General features: G+C 71.1%; 1 protein-coding gene across 3 annotated transcripts; it reads left to right on the top strand.

Moving 5' to 3' along the window:
- The first annotated feature begins 1582 nt into the window (after positions 1-1582).
- On the top strand, positions 1583-7628 carry TRIM35 (tripartite motif containing 35). 3 transcript variants are annotated; one of them, XM_062571246.1, is made up of 7 exons: positions 1583-1598; positions 3811-4323; positions 5164-5295; positions 5437-5667; positions 5806-5828; positions 6321-6442; positions 6920-7628. In XM_062571246.1, exons 2-7 carry the CDS (start codon positions 3880-3882, stop codon positions 7483-7485), a joined length of 1518 nt encoding a protein of 505 aa, XP_062427230.1. In that variant the 5' UTR covers positions 1583-1598; positions 3811-3879; the 3' UTR covers positions 7486-7628. The 3 variants fall into 3 exon arrangements, with proteins under 3 accessions (XP_062427230.1, XP_062427229.1, XP_062427231.1); XM_062571245.1 differs by lacking the exon at positions 1583-1598 and adding an exon at positions 2951-3042 and having other exon boundaries at positions 3876-4323; XM_062571247.1 differs by lacking the exon at positions 1583-1598 and having other exon boundaries at positions 3779-4323; positions 5200-5295.
- Positions 7629-19522: the final 11894 nt, after the last annotated feature.

Genomic DNA, 19522 nt, shown 5'->3' with positions numbered 1-19522 from the left:
TATTTTAGGAGCAGTTGTATTACTCCCATGCCCTTTTCCACCTCCATGCTACACTTGTACGGGGGCTGGAAGGTGGGGTTTCCCATGGGAATCACTCATTTGCCAGCCACGCTTCTGCTTTTCTCTTGGCCCAGACCACCTTCAAGAGTCCTGTGGCTTCTTCATTCTCTATAGCAGCAACAGGATATCATTTCCCTCTGATACCCTACTGAAACCCAGTCAGAAGACCTATACCTAAGATGTTTGCCCCTTTTGCCAAAACCACCCACACCTCCAATCTATCCTCCCCTCTACACAACTGGCATCCTACTTCCTTTTCCTCATTCACTCTCTACTCCTCATTTCCAGATTGATTTTGGTGCAAGCAGAGGAGCCCAGTACTCTAACAAAGATGTTTCTGATTCCGTATTTACTAAGAAAGTATTTGCGATTTCCAACCCACTTTGAAGCGTACGTCATACTGCCGCATGACCCTTCTCCCCAGATCCTGTGTCAGTGTGGTGGAGGCAGATCCCACTGACACCAGGAGTTAGGACTCCCACGCCCAAAGGTCTTTTAAGGATGGATATGGGTTTTTCTCCATGTAAGAAGGATCTGATGGCTCCTTTTCCTGTTCTGATTTGTCCCAAATTTTTCTCTCATCCCCTTTTCTAGTAAGATTTTCGTCATTCAAGCAAGTAAAACTCCCATGGGCTGGCCATCTTCTGATTCTTCCCCAATCACCTCAGGAACTTAGCAAGAATTTCCAAATCACTTCTCTAGGACCATTTTTTCTGGACTCACAGCTATCTCCCTTTTCAGCTCCTCTTTTCCTGCTACTCCTGTAAGTGTCCCCCCATCCTCCAGTGTAGCCGTACACTCACGAAAGGATCTACAGATGGGAGCATGTCCCAGGCTGATAAAGAGTCTTCTCTGCAGCTCTAGGGTACGACAGGCCAACACTCCTACATCATCCCGATCCATGATTACTTGATCTGTGTCAACACCAGGGATCACTGGATCATCCCCCTGCTTTCACACTCAGATAAGCATATTCTTACACAGATAGGCTGATGCCTCCAGGTCATCTGCTCAGGGCATCTCCTGAACATTATCTTTCAGAAGCTTGTGATCTCCCAGATTCATGATTATTGGTCTTAAGCTTTCTCTTCTTGACATCAGATGGTTATAAGGGCTCTGATGACTGCTGCTGCCTTTGAGCAAGGTAGTCCTGTCTCTCACACCACTCATTTAGCCTCATCACGTAAAAAAGGAGTACTCTGCTCCTCGGTGCAAATTCAGTACAGCCATGCAGGCCATCCTTCTGTCTTTTTTTCTCCTTTCTGGACATTACCCACTCCCCTCCCTGGTCTAACATCCCCCCATGGGCTCTTACAGCTCTCTTTCTTCATACCCCAGAGCTGCTCAGCCTGTTTGTTCACCAGCAGGTTATTGCGCCATAGTGTGAGTATCTCGCAGTGAGCTGCTCCAGGTTATTTTGTGAGCTCTTTACAAGCTGCTCCTTCTCTTCCACTGCAGCTTGTAAATCGCCGATAAGATCAAACGACAGCCTCTGGAAAGTGGAGCGTTCCTTTTCTCCTCTTGGCTGATACCAGCAGGTATGTTTTTTCCCAAGTTTTACCAGTTTTGAGAGAGGGATCCTGGCTAGTAAGTTCATAATCCCAAGGAACCTCTCTGTGCTCCAGAGTAGCCCACACTAGCAGACACCTGCCTTCCCAGCCCAGAGGACCATCAGATTCCCGTTTCTCCTTTAAGTTTCCACCCTTCTTTAAACTAGGACATCTCAGTGCCAGTTAGTACAAGCCCCAACTGGAAACTCCCGGACAAGCCTCCAACTTACTGCTGCCCCAGTCCAACTCTCCCCTTTTATACTGGAAACCTGAGGCTTGACTGATTCAGATGTTTTTGATGCTTAATGATTAAGCAACACCTCTAAGGAATTAGTAATGCCTTAATGGGTTTAATCACTTTTAAAATTCTCCACTTTTTCTGTCCTGAAATGACCTTTTGCTGTCCCTGCACTGCCTTTTCTCACCCCAGAGTCCTCCCAAATAAACAGCACCCTCAGTTACCTTTCCCTCGTTGCTCCCAGTTCTGCTGCATTTCTACCTGAATCCAGGGCTTCTGACACTATCACCCAGGCAATCTCAGCCCCAAATGCTGCTACTGATACACTCTCTAGATGAGGGCAGTCTGGCATCCCCCAGTTCCCTTCCAATGCTTTGGTTCACATTGGTTACACTTCCTTTGTGTTTTAGGCTTTCTACTGGGAATTATCGTGCTTTAGCCTTGACTCCCCTACCTGCCTCTGACTAAGCACAAGCAGTTTCTCCTCCTGTGCGCAGTCAGCCTGCATACCAGAGCAGGAGAATAACACCTTTTTTGCTCACCAGTATCTGTGTCCTTGAATAGTTGTCATCCCCCTCCCGGTTCCCATCGGAGGCCGGAGCCAGCTTCGGGGCCCGCTGTGGGGTTGCTCCCTCGCTGTGCCCGAGCAGGAGGAGCTGCCCCGGCTGGCAGTATTCAAGAGTAAAGCTGGGAGAGAGTCCACAAAGCAGAAACGCAAACAAAGAGCGAGACGGAGGAGGTGGGAAACAGGAAAAGGGGACCGGGCAGGGCAGGTGGGAGACAGGGACAGGCACCCTCTCTGCGGCAGGCGCTCCGGGGCAGGTGCCCCTCAGCAGCAGCAGGGAGCAAACGGGCCAGCGGAGAGTCGCGGGCAGGCAGAGCCGTGCCGGAGCGGGTCCGACGGCCGAAGGCGGGCGCCGGGGTGAGGGTCCCCCCCAGCCGGGGGCTGCGGGAGCGCGGCGCGGCGGACGGGAGCGCCGGGGGCCGTGCCCGGCGCGGGGCCCTCCCTCCGCGCCGGCCCCGGCCCGGCCCGGCCCGGCCCCGGCCCCGGCCGCGCTCCGCCCCTGCGAGCGCCGCCGCCGCGCTCGGCCCCGGCCGCACCATGCTGCCGGCGCCCGCCCGCGCCCCGCACCGCCCGCCGCGGCGGAGGGGCCGCTGCAAGCGCTGCCACCCGCTCGCCTCGCCCCCGGCAAGGTAGGACCCCCCTCACCCTCCCCGGCCCGGCCCCGGCGCCCCGGGGTGCTCGGCGCTGCGCACCCCACAGCGCCGGGGGCGCACGGGGTGAGCCCGGCACCGGGCACCGGGGCTGCCCCGGGGAGCGGGGAAAGGGGGCTGCACCGGGTCTGGGGAAAAGGACTCTGCTGGGGGCCGGGGAAAGGGGGCTGCACTGAGTCTGGGGAAAGGGGGCTGCTCCGTGCCCGGGGAAAGGGGGCTGCTCCGGGGCCGGGTACCGAGGCTTTGCCGAGGTGCGGGGAAACGGGGCTGTACTGGGGTGCAGGGAAAGGGGGCTGTGCTGGGGTGCGAGGAAAGGGGAAAGGGGGCTACACCGGGCACCGGTGCCGTGCCGGGCTGCGGGGAAAGGGGGCTGCTCCGGGGCCTGGCACCGGGGCTGTGCCGGGGTGCAGGGAAAGGGGGCTGCACCGGGGTCCGGGCACCGGTGCCGTGCCGGGGCGCGGGGAAAGGGGGCTGCACCGGGGCCGGGCACCGGGGCCGTGCTGGGGCGCGGGGAAAGGGGGCTGCTCGGGGGTCCGGGCACCGGTGCCGTGCCGGGGCGCGGGGAAAGGGGCCGGTCCCCTCGCCCGCGGGCTCGCCGCACGCCGGCCGCAGCCTGCCCGCCCCGCGCGGGCGCCAGTGGCCCGATCCGGTGTCACTCAGGCCGGTGCGCGGCCGGGGAGGGAGCTGCCGGCGTGAGTCAGAGCCGCAGGAAGCCGATTGCATCAGGAGCAGGGCTGTTTTTTCCAGTCGGGGCTCTCCGAAGCCTGGCTGTGGCCTCCCCCTCTCCATCCCCTTGCCGCTCTCTCTCCCAGCGCCATGGAGAAGGGAGCCGGCACCTCGGCCACCGGCTCCATCGCCCTGGCTTCCTCCTCCACGGCCACCTTCAAGGAGGAGCTGCTGTGCCCCATCTGCTACGAGCCCTTCCGGGAGGCCGTGACGCTGTGCTGCGGGCACAACTTCTGCAAGGGCTGCGTGAGCCGCTCCTGGGAGCACCGGCAGCACGTGTGCCCCGTGTGCAAGGAGGCCTCCTCGCTCGACGACCTCCGCGTCAACCACACGCTCAACAACCTGGTGGAGATGATCCTCAAGGAGGAAGGGCAGCGGCGGGGCCGGGCCGCCGCCCTCTGCGCCCTGCACCACGAGGAGGCCAAGCTCTTCTGCCTGGACGACAAGGAGCTGGCGTGCTTCGTCTGCCAGAGCGCCGAGCAGCACGAAGGGCACAAAATGCGGCCGGTGCAGGAGACGGCTGCGGATTTCAGGGTGAGTGATGGATGCTCCGGCCGCGGGGCGGCGGAGGAGGGGGGACACCCCATCACTGTGGGATGCTCGTGCGTGGGGTGGTGTGGGGCGCGGTGCCTTCTGCCAGGCTTGGCACGGCCGCGGGAAGAGGGGTGCAGCCTGCCCGCGCCCCGGCACGTACCTGCCGACACGGGCCCTTGGCTCGTGCACCGACGCGGGCTGGCTCCCAGCGCACTGGGATAAAAGCGGAAGCAGCTATGCAGGGTGCGTCCCAGCTGGAAGGGCGCAGGGGCACCCCAGCTTTGCCCCGACGCCGTCCCCAGATGATAATTACTCCGGGCCACCCCATCCTCGGGGCGACGGCGCCTTGCTCCGAGGGCCTGCAGGAAACGGCTGGAGCAGTGACTCTCTGAGGCCCGGGGAGGGGTCTGGAGAGCAGCCCAGTTCCCGCGTTTCCTCGGCTCGTCCCGGATCCGGGCGCGCTGGCTGTTGCAGCAACGCCGCAGGGCTGGGAGCGCGTTTTACGGAGGGTGGGGAGGGGGTTGCACAACCACACTCCCCGGAGGGCGGCCGGCGATCCTGCCGCGTCCCTGCTGCTTCCCAGGCTGGCTGGGACGTGGCGGTGCATTAAAGGAAGGGCTTAAAAACAGAGCGACGGGTTCACCGTGCTGCAAACCTCCTGGCTGGGGCCGGCGCGTTTGCACGGCCCCGTGGTGCCAGCGGGCAGCGGGGACCCTGTGCTGGGCGACCTGGTGCCCCGGCCGCAGGAGGGGACGAGGTGGGTCAAGCAAGGATCCCGGTTAACCCCGTCCTGCTGGGGCTGGGGTTCTTGTCTTTCCGCATTCGAAACCCTGGGCTCAGGCGCGCGAGGGTCCTGAGGGCGTCTCCTCCCCGCAGGCCAAGCTGAAGAACATGGAGACCTCCCTGCGGGACAAGGTGAAGGATTTTGGGGCCGTGCATCGCTCCTATGAGTCCATCTCCAAGCACAACCAGGTACGTGGCACCAGCGCTGGCCTCCCGTGGCCGGAGGGCTCCGGAGGAGTGGTGCGGGGCGGGAGGACGGGGGGCAGAGCCGGGGCCGCCGCGCGGGCTGCCGGCCGGAGCCGTGACGTGCCTCCGGGCCGCGCGGGGCAGGTGGAAGCGGCGCGGCTGGAGGAGCAGATCAGGAGGGAGTTTGAGAAGCTGCACGAGTTCCTGCGGGGCGAGGAGAAGGCGGTGCTGGCCCAGCTGCAGGAGGAGACGCGGCACAAGCAGGGCCTCATCGAGGGCAGGATGAAGCGGCTGTCGGAGGAGAGCCGGGCGCTGCTCAACGAGGCCCGCCAGCTCCAGGCTGACCTCAAGGAGGACGACTACACCTTCCTCAAGGTAAGGTGCTGCCAGGGGCCGGGGTCTTGCCGTGGCCGTGGGGACCACGGCGGTGCTGGGTGATGCTCCCCTGCCGCCGGACAGTTGCAGTCCCTTGCGAGCAGGGGGTTTGATGCACGGTGTCTCCTTCTCTTTCAGACACACAAGAACCGCAAGCGCAGGTAGGTCCCAGCGCTCTTCTGACCTCCACTGCGTCCACGGCACATCTGGGGCAGCTGAGCCCTCACATCCCCTCCCTGGGGCCAAATGTGGCTCTTCTGCAAGGGGCAGAAGCCCGGCTCTCTTTCCACTAGGGCCAAAGTGGGATCTCTGCCCCAAGTGAGGCCCAGTACCCACATGTCCCCTCTTGATCTGGCCACTCGGGTCCTGGTGCTCCAGCAGAACAAGGTGCTGGAGGTGCTCATGGCTGGTGCTGCACCCCTGGGTGCCCAGGGACATCTAGTCCTGCATGCCGGAGCTGCCCGGATGCCAGGGCAGGAACGGGCACATGTTGCCTGCTGGACTGAGTCCAGTCCGGGGGTCTGGGGAGAAGCTGTGAAGCCCCTGCCGAGATCTAGTCCCCCAGGGTGCCCTAAGCTCCAGCCCAATTCCCTCCTCTGGTGCTGCGTGTCACCCTCCGAGGCCTGTCCCCATCCGCTGCGGTCCTGCCCTAGGATCGCCTGCACGGCCGAGGAGCCAGAGGCTGTGCCCTCGGGGATGCTCATCAACGTCGCCAAGTACCTGGGCTCACTGCAGTACAACGTCTGGAAGAAGATGCTGGACATCATCACCGTAGGTGAGGCGCCGGGCACGGAGCGTGCATGGGTCCCTCCTACCCTCGCAGCTGCCCTGGGCACCCTCTCATTGGGGAGGAAGAGATGAGCTCTCCCTCTTGGTGCTGAGGTGGTCAGGGCTGCCTTGCAGCTGGAGCGATGGGTCGCAGGAAGAGCCTTTGGGGTGGGGAGGTGGTGGGTCTCCGTCACTACATACTGAAGAGGAGCATGGAGTAGAAATGCCCACAGCAAGCCACTGCCATGCTTGGGGAGGGGGTTTGGAGGGCAAAGGGGTGCTCTGGGGCACACGCACCCCAAAAAGGGAGCCCCAGGGGATGCATTTCTCCTCGTTGGGGTAGATCCATGCCTTTGGCTCTCTCCTGGAAAGGAAAGGATGGGCAGATGGGTGTCTCCAGGGTTGTGGTGGCTGCTGTCCCCTGTAAGCTCGTCCCCCTGGGAAGACAGCGTTGGCCCTCCTAATGCACTTGTCCCCACCGCAGTCCCCTTCAGCTTCGACCCTAACTCAGCGGCGGGCTGGCTCTCGGTCTCTGAGGACCTCACCAGCGTCACCAACGGGGGCTACAAGCTGCTGGTGGAAAACCCCGAGCGCTTCACCTCGGCGCCCTGCATCCTGGGCTCCCGCGGCTTCTCCACCGGCTTCCACACCTGGGAGGTGGAGCTGGGCGGCATCACGAACTGGCGGGTGGGGGTGGCCCGGCCGCGCGGCGGCACCCACTGGACCTTCCACCACGACGCCCGCTCCGGCTTCTGGTACATCTACCGCCTGCCCGGGGCCGACGGCGAGACGTGCCGGGCCTCCAACTCGGCCCGCTCGGAGGCGGCGCTGGGCGACCTGGTGCGCGTCCGCGTGGAGCTGGACTGCGACGAGGGCGAGCTCTCCTTCTACGACGCCGACCGCCGGACCCACATCTACACCTTCCACGAGAAGTTCAACGGCACGGTCTTCCCCTACTTCTACGTGGGGGGGACGCCGGTGGACGCGGTGCCCGAGGCGCTCCGCATCTGCCCCCTGCGCGTCCGCGTCCACGAGGACGTCCCCGTCTAGCGGGGCCCGGCCGCCGCGCTCGCCTCGCCCGCCGCTGGTGCTCCCGGGTGCCTACGCGCGCCGAAAGAGAACGGGAGGAAGAAAAGAATGTCTGCGCGCGTTGCCTCCTTTTTTATCGTTAATAAAGAGCCTGTCGTTCCGGTCGTGCTCTGCGGGGCCGTTCCTGACCGTCTCCGCTCGCTCCGCGCCTCTCCTGCCGCTCCGCCCTGGAGCACAGCCAGGAAGCACCTGGAGCAGGAATCCACCCACGAGGGTGCGCGTGGATCCCGGGAGCAGGAATCCACCCGCGAGGGTGCGCGTGGATCCCGGGAGCAGGGCTCCGCCCGCGAGGGTGCGCGTGGATCCCGGGAGCGGGGCTCTGCCCACGAGGGTGCGCGTGGATCCCGGGAGCAGGGCTCTGCCCGCGAGGGTGCGTGTGGATCCCGGGAGCAGGGCCCTGCCCGCGAGGGTGCGCGTGGATCCCGGGAGCAGGGCTCTGCCCGCGAGGGTGCGCGTGGATCCCGGGAGCAGGGCCCTGCCCGCGAGGGTGCGCGTGGATCCCGGGAGCAGGGCTCTGCCCGCGAGGGTGCGCGTGGATCCCGGGAGCAGGGCTCTGCCCGCGAGGGTGCGTGTGGATCCCGGGAGCAGGGCTCCGCCCGCGAGGGTGCGCGTGGATCCCGGGAGCAGGGCCCTGCCCGCGAGGGTGCGCGTGGATCCCGGGAGCAGGGCCCTGCCCGCGAGGGTGCGCGTGGATCCCGGGAGCAGGGCCCTGCCCGCGAGGAGTCGCGTGGATCCCGGGAGCAGGGCCCTGCCCGCGAGGGTGCGCGTGGATCCCGGGAGCAGGGCTCCGCCCGCGAGGGTGCGCGTGGATCCCGGGAGCAGGGCTCTGCCCGCGAGGGTGCGCGTGGATCCCGGGAGCAGGGCTCTGCCCGCGAGGGTGCGCGTGGATCCCGGGAGCAGGGCTCTGCCCGCGAGGGTGCGCGTGGATCCCGGGAGCAGGGCCCTGCCCACGAGGGTGTGCGTGGATCCCGGGAGCAGGGCTCTGCCCGCGAGGGTGCGCGTGGATCCCGGGAGCAGGGCTCCGCCCGCGAGGGTGCGCGTGGATCCCGGGAGCAGGGCTCTGCCCGCGAGGGTGCGCGTGGATCCCGGGAGCAGGGCCCTGCCCGCGAGGGTGCGCGTGGATCCCGGGAGCAGGGCCCTGCCCACGAGGGTGCGCGTGGATCCCGGGAGCAGGGCTCTGCCCGCGAGGGTGCGCGTGGATCCCGGGAGCAGGGCTCTGCCCGCGAGGGTGCGCGTGGATCCCGGGAGCAGGGCCCTGCCCACGAGGGTGCGCGTGGATCCCGGGAGCAGGGCTCCGCCCGCGAGGGTGCGCGTGGATCCCGGGAGCAGGGCTCCGCCTGCGAGGGTGCGCGTGGATCCCGGGAGCAGGGCTCCGCCCGCGAGGGTGCGCGTGGATCCCGGGAGCAGGGCCCTGCCCGCGAGGGTGCGCGTGGATCCCGGGAGCAGGGCTCTGCCCGCGAGGGTGCGCGTGGATCCCGGGAGCAGGGCCCTGCCCGCGAGGGTGCGCGTGGATCCCGGGAGCAGGGCCCTGCCCACGAGGGTGCGCGTGGATCCCGGGAGCAGGGCTCTGCCCGCGAGGGTGCGCGTGGATCCCGGGAGCAGGGCCCTGCCCACGAGGGTGTGCGTGGATCCCGGGAGCAGGGCCCTGCCCGCGAGGGTGCGCGTGGATCCCGGGAGCAGGGCTCTGCCCGCGAGGGTGCGTGTGGATCCCAGGAGCAGGGCTCTGCCCGCGAGGGTGCGTGTGGATCCCAGGAGCAGGGCTCTGCCCGCGAGGGTGCGCGTGGATCCCGGGAGCAGGGCCCTGCCCGCGAGGGTGCGCGTGGATCCCGGGAGCAGGGCTCTGCCCGCGAGGGTGCGCGTGGATCCCGGGAGCAGGGCCCTGCCCGCGAGGGTGCGTGTGGATCCTGGGAGCAGGGCTCTGCCCGCGAGGGTGCGCGTGGATCCCGGGAGCAGGGCTCCGCCCGCGAGGGTGCGCGTGGATCCCGGGAGCAGGGCTCTGCCCGCGAGGGTGCGCGTGGATCCCAGGAGCAGGGCCCTGCCCGCGAGGGTGCGCGTGGATCCCGGGAGCAGGGCTCCGCCCGCGAGGGTGCACGTGGATCCCGGGAGCAGGGCTCCGCCCGCGAGGGTGCGCGTGGATCCCGGGAGCAGGGCCCTGCCCGCGAGGGTGCGCGTGGATCCCGGGAGCAGGGCTCTGCCCGCGAGGGTGCGCGTGGATCCCGGGAGCAGGGCCCTGCCCGCGAGGGTGCGCGTGGATCCCGGGAGCAGGGCCCTGCCCGCGAGGGTGCGCGTGGATCCCGGGAGCAGGGCTCTGCCCGCGAGGGTGCGCGTGGATCCCGGGAGCAGGGCTCTGCCCGCGAGGGTGTGCGTGGATCCCGGGAGCAGGGCTCTGCCCGCGAGGGTGCGCGTGGATCCTGGGAGCAGGGCTCTGCCCGCGAGGGTGCGCGTGGATCCCGGGAGCAGGGCTCTGCCCGCGAGGGTGCGCGTGGATCCCGGGAGCAGGGCTCTGCCCGCGAGGGTGCGCGTGGATCCCGGGAGCAGGGCCCTGCCCGCGAGGGTGCGCGTGGATCCCGGGAGCAGGGCCCTGCCCGCGAGGGTGCGCGTGGATCCCGGGAGCAGGGCTCTGCCCGCGAGGGTGCGCGTGGATCCCGGGAGCAGGGCTCTGCCCGCGAGGGTGCGCGTGGATCCCGGGAGCAGGGCTCCGCCCGCGAGGGTGCGCGTGGATCCCGGGAGCAGGGCTCTGCCCGCGAGGGTGCGCGTGGATCCCGGGAGCAGGGCCCTGCCCGCGAGGGTGCGCGTGGATCCCGGGAGCAGGGCTCTGCCCGCGAGGGTGCGCGTGGATCCCGGGAGCAGGGCTCTGCCCGCGAGGGTGTGCGTGGATCCCGGGAGCAGGGCTCTGCCCGCGAGGGTGCGCGTGGATCCTGGGAGCAGGGCTCTGCCCGCGAGGGTGCGCGTGGATCCCGGGAGCAGGGCTCTGCCCGCGAGGGTGCGCGTGGATCCCGGGAGCAGGGCTCTGCCCGCGAGGGTGCGCGTGGATCCCGGGAGCAGGGCCCTGCCCGCGAGGGTGCGCGTGGATCCCGGGAGCAGGGCCCTGCCCGCGAGGGTGCGCGTGGATCCCGGGAGCAGGGCTCTGCCCGCGAGGGTGCGCGTGGATCCCGGGAGCAGGGCTCCGCCCGCGAGGGTGCGCGTGGATCCCGGGAGCAGGGCTCTGCCCGCGAGGGTGCGCGTGGATCCCGGGAGCAGGGCTCCGCCCGCGAGGGTGCGCGTGGATCCCGGGAGCAGGGCTCTGCCCGCGAGGGTGCGCGTGGATCCCGGGAGCAGGGCCCTGCCCGCGAGGGTGCGCGTGGATCCTGGGAGCAGGGCCCTGCCCGCGAGGGTGTGCGTGGATCCCGGGAGCAGGGCCCTGCCCGCGAGGGTGCGCGTGGATCCCGGGAGCAGGGCCCTGCCCGCGAGGGTGCGCGTGGATCCCGGGAGCAGTGCTCTGCCCGCGAGGGTGCGCGTGGATCTCGGGAGCAGGGCCCTGCCCGCGAGGGTGCGCGTGGATCTCGGGAGCAGGGCCCTGCCCGCGAGGGTGCGTGTGGATCCTGGGAGCAGGGCTCTGCCCGCGAGGGTGCGCGTGGATCCCGGGAGCAGGGCTCTGCCCGCGAGGGTGCGTGTGGATCCCGGGAGCAGGGCTCTGCCCGCGAGGGTGCGCGTGGATCCCGGGAGCAGGGCTCTGCCCGCGAGGGTGCGTGTGGATCCCGGGAGCAGGGCCCTGCCCGCGAGGGTGCGCGTGGATCCCGGGAGCAGGGCTCTGCCCACGAGGGTGTGCGTGGATCCCGGGAGCAGGGCTCTGCCCGCGAGGGTGCGCGTGGATCCCGGGAGCAGGGCTCTGCCCGCGAGGGTGCACGTGGATCCCGGGAGCAGGGCTCCGCCCGCGAGGGTGCGTGTGGATCCCGGGAGCAGGGCTCCGCCCGCGAGGGTGCGTGTGGATCCCGGGAGCAGGGCTCTGCCCGCGAGGGTGCGCGTGGATCCCGGGAGCAGGGCTCCGCCCGCGAGGGTGCGTGTGGATCCCGGGAGCAGGGCTCCGTCCGCGAGGGTGCGTGTGGATCCCGGGAGCAGGGCTCTGCCCGCGAGGGTGCGCGTGGATCCTGGGAGCAGGGCTCTGCCCGCGAGGGTGGGCGTGGATCCCGGGAGCAGGGCCCTGCCCGCGAGGGTGCGCGTGGATCCCGGGAGCAGGGCTCTGCCCACGAGTGTGTGCGTGGATCCCGGGAGCAGGGCTCCGCCTGCGAGGGTGCGCGTGGATCCCGGGAGCAGGGCTCCGCCCGCGAGGGTGCGCGTGGATCCCGGGAGCAGGGCTCCGCCTGCGAGGGTGCGCGTGGATCCCGGGAGCAGGGCTCTGCCCGCGAGGGTGCGCGTGGATCCCGGGAGCAGGGCTCTGCCCGCGAGGGTGCACGTGGATCCCGGGAGCAGGGCCCTGCCCGCGAGGGTGCGCGTGGATCCCGGGAGCAGGGCTCTGCCTGCGAGGGTGCGCGTGGATCCCGGGAGCAGGGCCCTGCCCGCGAGGGTGCGCGTGGATCCCGGGAGCAGGGCTCTGCCCGCGAGGGTGCGCGTGGATCCCGGAGCAGGGCTCCGCCCGCGAGGGTGCGCGTGGATCCCGGGAGCAGGGCTCTGCCCACGAGGGTGCGCGTGGATCCCGGGAGCAGGGCTCTGCCCACGAGGGTGCGCGTGGATCCCGGAGCAGGGCTCCGCCCGCGAGGGTGCGCGTGGATCCCGGGAGCAGGGCCCTGCCCGCGAGGGTGCGCGTGGATCCTGGGAGCAGGGCTCTGCCCGCGAGGGTGCGCGTGGATCCCGGGAGCAGGGCTCTGCCCGCGAGGGTGCGCGTGGATCCCGGGAGCAGGGCCCTGCCCGCGAGGGTGCGCGTGGATCCCGGGAGCAGGGCCCTGCCCGCGAGGGTGCGCGTGGATCCCGGGAGCAGGGCTCTGCCCGCGAGGGTGCGCGTGGATCCCGGGAGCAGGGCTCCGCCCGCGAGGGTGTGCGTGGATCCCGGGAGCAGGGCTCTGCCCGCGAGGGTGCGCGTGGATCCCGGGAGCAGGGCTCCGCCCGCGAGGGTGCGTGTGGATCCTGGGAGCAGGGCTCTGCCCGCGAGGGTGCGCGTGGATCCCGGGAGCAGGGCCCTGCCCGCGAGGGTGCGCGTGGATCCTGGGAGCAGGGCTCTGCCCGCGAGGGTGCGCGTGGATCCCGGGAGCAGGGCTCCGCCCGCGAGGGTGCGCGTGGATCCCGGGAGCAGGGCTCTGCCCGCGAGGGTGTGCGTGGATCCCGGGAGCAGGGCCCTGCCCGCGAGGGTGCGCGTGGATCCTGGGAGCAGGGCCCTGCCCGCGAGGGTGCGCGTGGATCCCGGGAGCAGGGCCCTGTCCGCGAGGGTGCGCGTGGATCCCGTGAGCAGGGCTCTGCCCGCGAGGGTGCGTGTGGATCCCGGGAGCAGGGCCCTGCCCGCGAGGGTGCGCGTGGATCCCGGGAGCAGGGCTCTGCCCGCGAGGGTGCGCGTGGATCCCGGGAGCAGGGCTCCGCCCGCTAGGAGTCGCGTGGATCCCGGGAGCAGGGCTCTGCCCGCGAGGGTGCGCGTGGATCCCGGGAGCAGGGCTCCGCCCGCGAGGGTGCGCGTGGATCCCGGGAGCAGGGCTCCGCCCGCGAGGGTGCGCGTGGATCCCGGGAGCAGGGCTCCGCCCGCGAGGGTGCGCGTGGATCCCGGGAGCAGGGCTCCGCCCGCGAGGGTGCGCGTGGATCCCGGGAGCAGGGCTCCGCCCGCGAGGGTGTGCGTGGATCCCGGGAGCAGGGCTCCGCCCGCGAGGGTGCGCGTGGATCCCGGGAGCAGGGCCCTGCCCGCGAGGGTGCGCGTGGATCCCGGGAGCAGGGCCCTGCCCGCGAGGGTGCGCGTGGATCCCGGGAGCAGGGCTCCGCCCGCGAGGGTGCGCGTGGATCCCGGGAGCAGGGCTCTGCCCGCGAGGGTGTGCGTGGATCCCGGGAGCAGGGCTCTGCCCGCGAGGGTGCGCGTGGATCCCGGGAGCAGGGCTCCGCCCGCGAGGGTGTGCGTGGATCCCGGGAGCAGGGCCCTGTCCGCGAGGGTGCGCGTGGATCCCGGGAGCAGGGCTCCGCCCGCGAGGGTGCGCGTGGATCCCGGGAGCAGGGCCCTGCCCGCGAGGGTGCGCGTGGATCCCGGGAGCAGGGCTCCGCCCGCGAGGGTGCGCGTGGATCCCGGGAGCAGGGCCCTGCCCACGAGGGTGTGCGTGGATCCCGGGAGCAGGGCTCTGCCCGCGAGGGTGCGCGTGGATCCCGGGAGCAGGGCTCCGCCCGCGAGGGTGTGCGTGGATCCCGGGAGCAGGGCCCTGCCCGCGAGGGTGCGCGTGGATCCCGGGAGCAGGGCTCCGCCCGCAAGGGTGCGCGTGGATCCCGGGAGCAGGGCCCTGCCCGCGAGGGTGCGCGTGGATCCCGGGAGCAGGGCTCTGCCCGCGAGGGTGCGCGTGGATCCCGGAGCAGGGCTCCGCCCGCGAGGGTGAGCGTGGATCCCGGGAGCAGGGCCCTGCCCGCGAGGGTGCGCGTGGATCCCGGGAGCAGGGCCCTGCCCGCGAGGGTGCGTGTGGATCCCGGGAGCAGGGCTCCACCCGCGAGGGTGCGTGTGGATCCCGGGAGCAGGGCTCAACCCGCGAGGGTGCACGTGGATCCCGGGAGCAGGGCTCCACCCGCGAGGGTGCGTGTGGATCCCGGGGGCAGGGCCCTGCCCGCGAGGGTGCGCGTGGATCCCGGGAGCAGGGCTCCACCCGCGAGGGTGCGTGTGGATCCCGGGAGCAGGGCCCTGCCCGCGAGGGTGCGCGTGGATCCCGGGAGCAGGGCTCTGCCCGCGAGGGTGCGCGTGGATCCCGGGAGCAGGGCTCCGCCCGCGAGGGTGTGCGTGGATCCCGGGAGCAGGGCCCTGCCCGCGAGGGTGCGCGTGGATCCCGGGAGCAGGGCTCTGCCCGCGAGGGTGCGCGTGGATCCCGGGAGCAGGGCTCCGCCCGCGAGGGTGTGCGTGGATCCCGGGAGCAGGGCCCTGCCCGCGAGGGTGCGCGTGGATCCCGGGAGCGGAGCCCTGCCCGCGAGGGTGCGCGTGGATCCCGGGAGCAGGGCCCTGCCCGCGAGGGTGCGCGTGGATCCCGGGAGCAGGGCCCTGCCCGCGAGGGTGCGCGTGGATCCCGGGAGCAGGGCCCTGCCCGCGAGGGTGCGCGTGGATCCCGGGAGCAGGGCTCTGCCCGCGAGGGTGCGCGTGGATCCCGGGAGCAGGGCCCTGCCCGCGAGGGTGCGCGTGGATCCCGGGAGCAGGGCTCCGCCCGCGAGGGTGCGTGTGGATCCCGGGAGCAGGGCCCTGCCCGCGAGGGTGCGCGTGGATCCCGGGAGCAGGGCTCCGCCCGCGAGGGTGCGCGTGGATCCCGGGAGCAGGGCTCTGCCCGCGAGGGTGCGCGTGGATCCCAGGAGCAGGGCTCTGCCCGCGAGGGTGCGCGTGGATCCCGGGAGCAGGGGCCTGCCCGCGAGGGTGCGCGTGGATCCCGGGAGCAGGGCTCCGCCCGCGAGGGTGCGCGTGGATCCCGGGAGCAGGGCCCTGCCCGCGAGGGTGCGTGTGGATCCCGGGAGCAGGGCTCCGCCCGCGAGGGTGCGCGTGGATCCCGGGAGCAGGGCTCCGCCCGCGAGGGTGCGCGTGGATCCCGGGAGCAGGGCTCCGCCCGCGAGGAGTCGCGTGGATCCCGGGAGCAGGGCTCTGCCCGCGAGGGTGCGCGTGGATCCCGGGAGCAGGGCTCCGCCCGCGAGGGTGCGCGTGGATCCCGGGAGCAGGGCTCTGCCTGCGAGGGTGCGCGTGGATCCCGGGAGCAGGGCTCCGCCCGCGAGGGTGTGCGTGGATCCCGGGAGCAGGGCTCTGCCCGCGAGGGTGCGCGTGGATCCCGGGAGCAGGGCCCTGCCCGCGAGGGTGCGTGTGGATCCCGGGAGCAGGGCTCTGCCCGCGAGGGTGCGCGTGGATCCCGGGAGCAGGGCCCTGCCCGCGAGGGTGCGCGTGGATCCCGGGAGCAGGGCCCTGCCCGCGAGGGTGCGCGTGGATCCCGGGAGCAGGGCTCTGCCCGCGACGGTGCGCGTGGATCCCGGGAGCAGGGCTCTGCCCGCGAGGGTGTGCGTGGATCCCGGGAGCAGGGCTCTGCCCGCGAGGGTGCGCGTGGATCCCGGGAGCAGGGCCCTGCCCGCGAGGGTGAGCGTGGATCCCGGGAGCAGGGCTCCGCCCGCGAGGGTGCGCGTGGATCCTGGGAGCAGGGCTCTGCCCGCGAGGGTGCGCGTGGATCCCGGGAGCAGGGCCCTGCCCGCGAGGGTGTGCGTGGATCCCGGGAGCAGGGCTCCGCCCGCGAGGGTGCGCGTGGATCCCGGGAGCAGGGCCCTGCCCACGAGGGTGCGCGTGGATCCCGGGAGCAGGGCCCTGCCCGCGAGGGTGCGCGTGGATCCCGGGAGCAGGGCTCTGCCCGCGAGGGTGCGCGTGGATCCCCGGAGCAGGGCTCCGCCCGCGAGGGTGCGAGTGGATCCCGGGAGCAGGGCCCTGCCCGCGAGGGTGCGCGTGGATCCCGGGAGCAGGGCTCTGCCCGCGAGGGTGCGCGTGGATCCCCGGAGCAGGGCCCTGCCCGCGAGGGTGAGCGTGGATCCCGGGAGCAGGGCCCTGCCCGCGAGGGTGCGCGTGGATCCTGGGAGCAGGGCTCTGCCCGCGAGGGTGCGCGTGGATCCCGGGAGCAGGGCTCCGCCCGCGAGGGTGCGTGTGGATCCTGGGAGCAGGGCTCTGCCCGCGAGGGTGCGCGTGGATCCCGGGAGCAGGGCTCTGCCCGCGAGGGTGCGTGTGGATCCTGGGAGCAGGGCTCTGCCCGCGAGGGTGCGCGTGGATCCCGGGAGCAGGGCTCCGCCCGCGAGGGTGCGTGTGGATCCCGGGAGCAGGGCTCCGCCCGCGAGGGTGCGCGTGGATCCCGGGAGCAGGGCTCTGCCCACGAGGGTGCGCGTGGATCCCGGGAGCAGGGCTCCGCCCGCGAGGGTTCGCGTGGATCCCGGGAGCAGGGCCCTGCCCGCGAGGGTGCGCGTGGATCCCGGGAGCAGGGCTCTGCCTGCGAGGGTGCGTGTGGATCCCGGGAGCAGGGCCCTGCCCGCGAGGGTGCGCGTGGATCCCGGGAGCAGGGCCCTGCCCGCGAGGGTGCGCGTGGATCCCGGGAGCAGGGCTCTGCCCGCGAGGGTGCGCGTGGATCCCGGGAGCAGGGCTCTGCCCACGAGGGTGCGCGTGGATCCCGGGAGCAGGGCTCTGCCCACGAGGTTGTGCGTGGATCCTGGGAGCAGGGCTCTGCCCGCGAGGGTGCGCGTGGATCCCGGGAGCAGGGCCCTGCCCGCGAGGGTGCGCGTGGATCCCGGGAGCAGGGCCCTGCCCGCGAGGGTGCGTGTGGATCCCGGGAGCAGGGCTCTGCCCACGAGGGTGCGCGTGGATCCCGGGAGCAGGGCTCTGCCCACGAGGGTGCACGTGGATCCCGGGAGCAGGGCCCTGCCCGCGAGGGTGCGCGTGGATCCCAGGAGCGGGGCCCTGCCCGCGAGGGTGCGCGTGGATCCCGGGAGCAGGGCTCTGCCCGCGAGGGTGCGCGTGGATCCCGGGAGCGGGGCCCTGCCCACGAGGGTGCGCGTGGATCCCGGGAGCAGGGCTCCGCCCGCGAGGGTGCGCGTGGATCCCAGGAGCAGGGCTCCGCCCGCGAGGAGTCGCGTGGATCCCGGGAGCAGGGCTCCGCCCGCGAGGGTGCGCGTGGATCCCGGGAGCAGGGCTCTGCCCGCGAGGGTGCGCGTGGATCCCGGGAGCAGGGCTCTGCCCGCGAGGGTGCGTGTGGATCCCGGGAGCAGGGCTCCGCCCGCGAGGGTGCGCGTGGATCCCGGGAGCAGGGCTCTGCCCGCGAGGGTGCGCGTGGATCCCGGGAGCAGGGCTCTGCCCGCGAGGGTGCGTGTGGATCCCGGGAGCAGGGCTCCGCCTGCGAGGGTGCGCGTGGATCCCGGGAGCAGGGCTCTGCCCGCGAGGGTGCGTGTGGATCCCGGGAGCAGGGCTCCGCCCGCGAGGGTGCGCGTGGATCCCGGGAGCAGGGCTCTGCCCGCGAGGGTGCGCGTGGATCCCGGGAGCAGGGCTCTGCCCGCGAGGGTGCGTGTGGATCCCGGGAGCAGGGCTCCGCCTGCGAGGGTGCGCGTGGATCCCGGGAGCAGGGCCCTGCCCACGAGGGTGCGCGTGGATCCTGGGAGCAGGGCTCCGCCCGCGAGGGTGCGCGTGGATCCCGGGAGCAGGGCTCTGCCCGCGAGGGTGCGCGTGGATCCCGGGAGCAGGGCCATGCCCGCGAGGGTGCGCGTGGATCCCGGGAGCAGGGCCCTGCCCGCGAGGGTGCATGTGGATCCCGGGAGCAGGGCTCTGCCCGCGAGGGTGCGCGTGGATCCCGGGAGCAGGGCTCTGCCCGCGAGGGTGCGCGTGGATCCCGGGAGCAGGGCTCCACCCGCGAGGGTGCGCGTGGATCCCGGGAGCAGGGCTCTGCCCGCGAGGGTGCGCGTGGATCCCGGGAGCAGGGCTCCGCCCGCGAGGGTGCGTGTGGATCCCGGGAGCAGGGCCCTGCCCGCGAGGGTGCGCGTGGATCCCGGGAGCAGGGCCCTGCCCGCGAGGGTGCACGTGGATCCCGGGAGCAGGGCTCTGCCCGCGAGGGTGCGCGTGGATCCCGGGAGCAGGGCCCTGCCCACGAGGGTGCGCGTGGATCCCGGGAGCAGGGCTCCGCCCGCGAGGGTGCGCGTGGATCCCGGGAGCAGGGCTCTGCCCGCGAGGGTGCGCGTGGATCCCGGGAGCAGGGCCATGCCCGCGAGGGTGCGCGTGGATCCCGGGAGCAGGGCTCCACCCGCGAGGGTGCGCGTGGATCCCGGGAGCAGGGCTCCGCCCGTGAGGGTGCGCGTGGATCCCGGAGCAGGGCTCCGCCCGCGAGGGTGCGTGTGGATCCCGGGAGCAGGGCTCCACCCGCGAGGGTGCGCGTGGATCCCGGGAGCAGGGCTCTGCCCGCGAGGGTGCGCGTGGATCCCGGGAGCAGGGCTCTGCCCGCGAGGGTGCGTGTGGATCCCGGGAGCAGGGCTCTGCCCGCGAGGGTGCGCGTGGATCCCGGGAGCGGGGCTCCGCCCGCGAGGGTGTGCGTGGATCCCGGGAGCAGGGATTTCCCAGCAGGGATGGCAGGGTGTGCATGGACTATTCGGGCGCACCAGTGACGCCGGAGCTTCCCCCGGGAGGGTTTCCCCTTGCCTCCCTCCCGCTCAGCTCGTGCGGAGATCGGAGCGGCAGCCCGGGGGGTCCCAGCTTGCGTCTCCCTCGGCCTGGGCGGTGGGAAGAGCGAGGTCAGCCGGCCGGGGCTCAGCCCCGCTCCGCTGTGCCTCCTCCTCGGGTGGCACGGGGAGGACGGGGCCGGGCTTTTGAAAATCGACTTAACCGCTGGCCAAGGGATCCGTAAATCCCCAGCTCCAGGAGGCAGGCGATGACGTGCAGCTGGTGTTCAAAAAATATGCAAAAAGTCGTTTCGCAGCAAGCAGCCCGGCCGAGGGGGGGCACGAGCCGGGGCGAGCCCGGAGCCGCGCGACGCCGCCGGCTTTGTGCTCCGCTTCCTCCCCACAGCCCAAAGGAAACGCGCCTTTGCCTTCCTGTCCCCGAGCCGCAGCTGGCGGGATGCGCCGGCCCGAAACGCCCCGGCTGGAGCAGCCGTGGGCTTCGTCTCGCTCCCGGGCCTCCCCGCAGCCCTCCGGAAGGAGCCTCGGGATGCAGATTTGTCCGACTGGGCGATATTTGGGAAAGCAGGCAGCTCTCCCATTGGGTGTCCGCCAGGCGGTGATGTCATTCCTGCCCAATCCGGGCGGGAGAGCATCCTTTCCGGGCGGCCCCCTTCCCTGCTTCCCTTGTATCCAGAGCTGGGCATTAACCGCTGCAGGA

Source organism: Rhea pennata, chromosome 3 (genome assembly GCF_028389875.1).
Source record: "Rhea pennata isolate bPtePen1 chromosome 3, bPtePen1.pri, whole genome shotgun sequence".
In the NCBI taxonomy this organism is placed as follows: Eukaryota; Metazoa; Chordata; class Aves; order Rheiformes; family Rheidae; genus Rhea; species Rhea pennata.
This window is presented reverse-complemented; position numbering and strand designations above follow the sequence as displayed.

Excerpts from the sequence above, each read along its gene's own strand:
- TRIM35 (XM_062571245.1), top strand. The coding sequence starts at position 2,951 with ATGCTGCCGGCGCCCGCCCGCGCCCCGCACCGCCCGCCGCGGCGGAGG. Across the intron at positions 3,043-3,875 it reads CTCGCCTCGCCCCCGGCAAG|CGCCATGGAGAAGGGAGCCG; the intron begins GTAGGACCCCCC and ends TCTCTCTCCCAG. Across the intron at positions 5,829-6,320 it reads CACAAGAACCGCAAGCGCAG|GATCGCCTGCACGGCCGAGG; the intron begins GTAGGTCCCAGC and ends GTCCTGCCCTAG.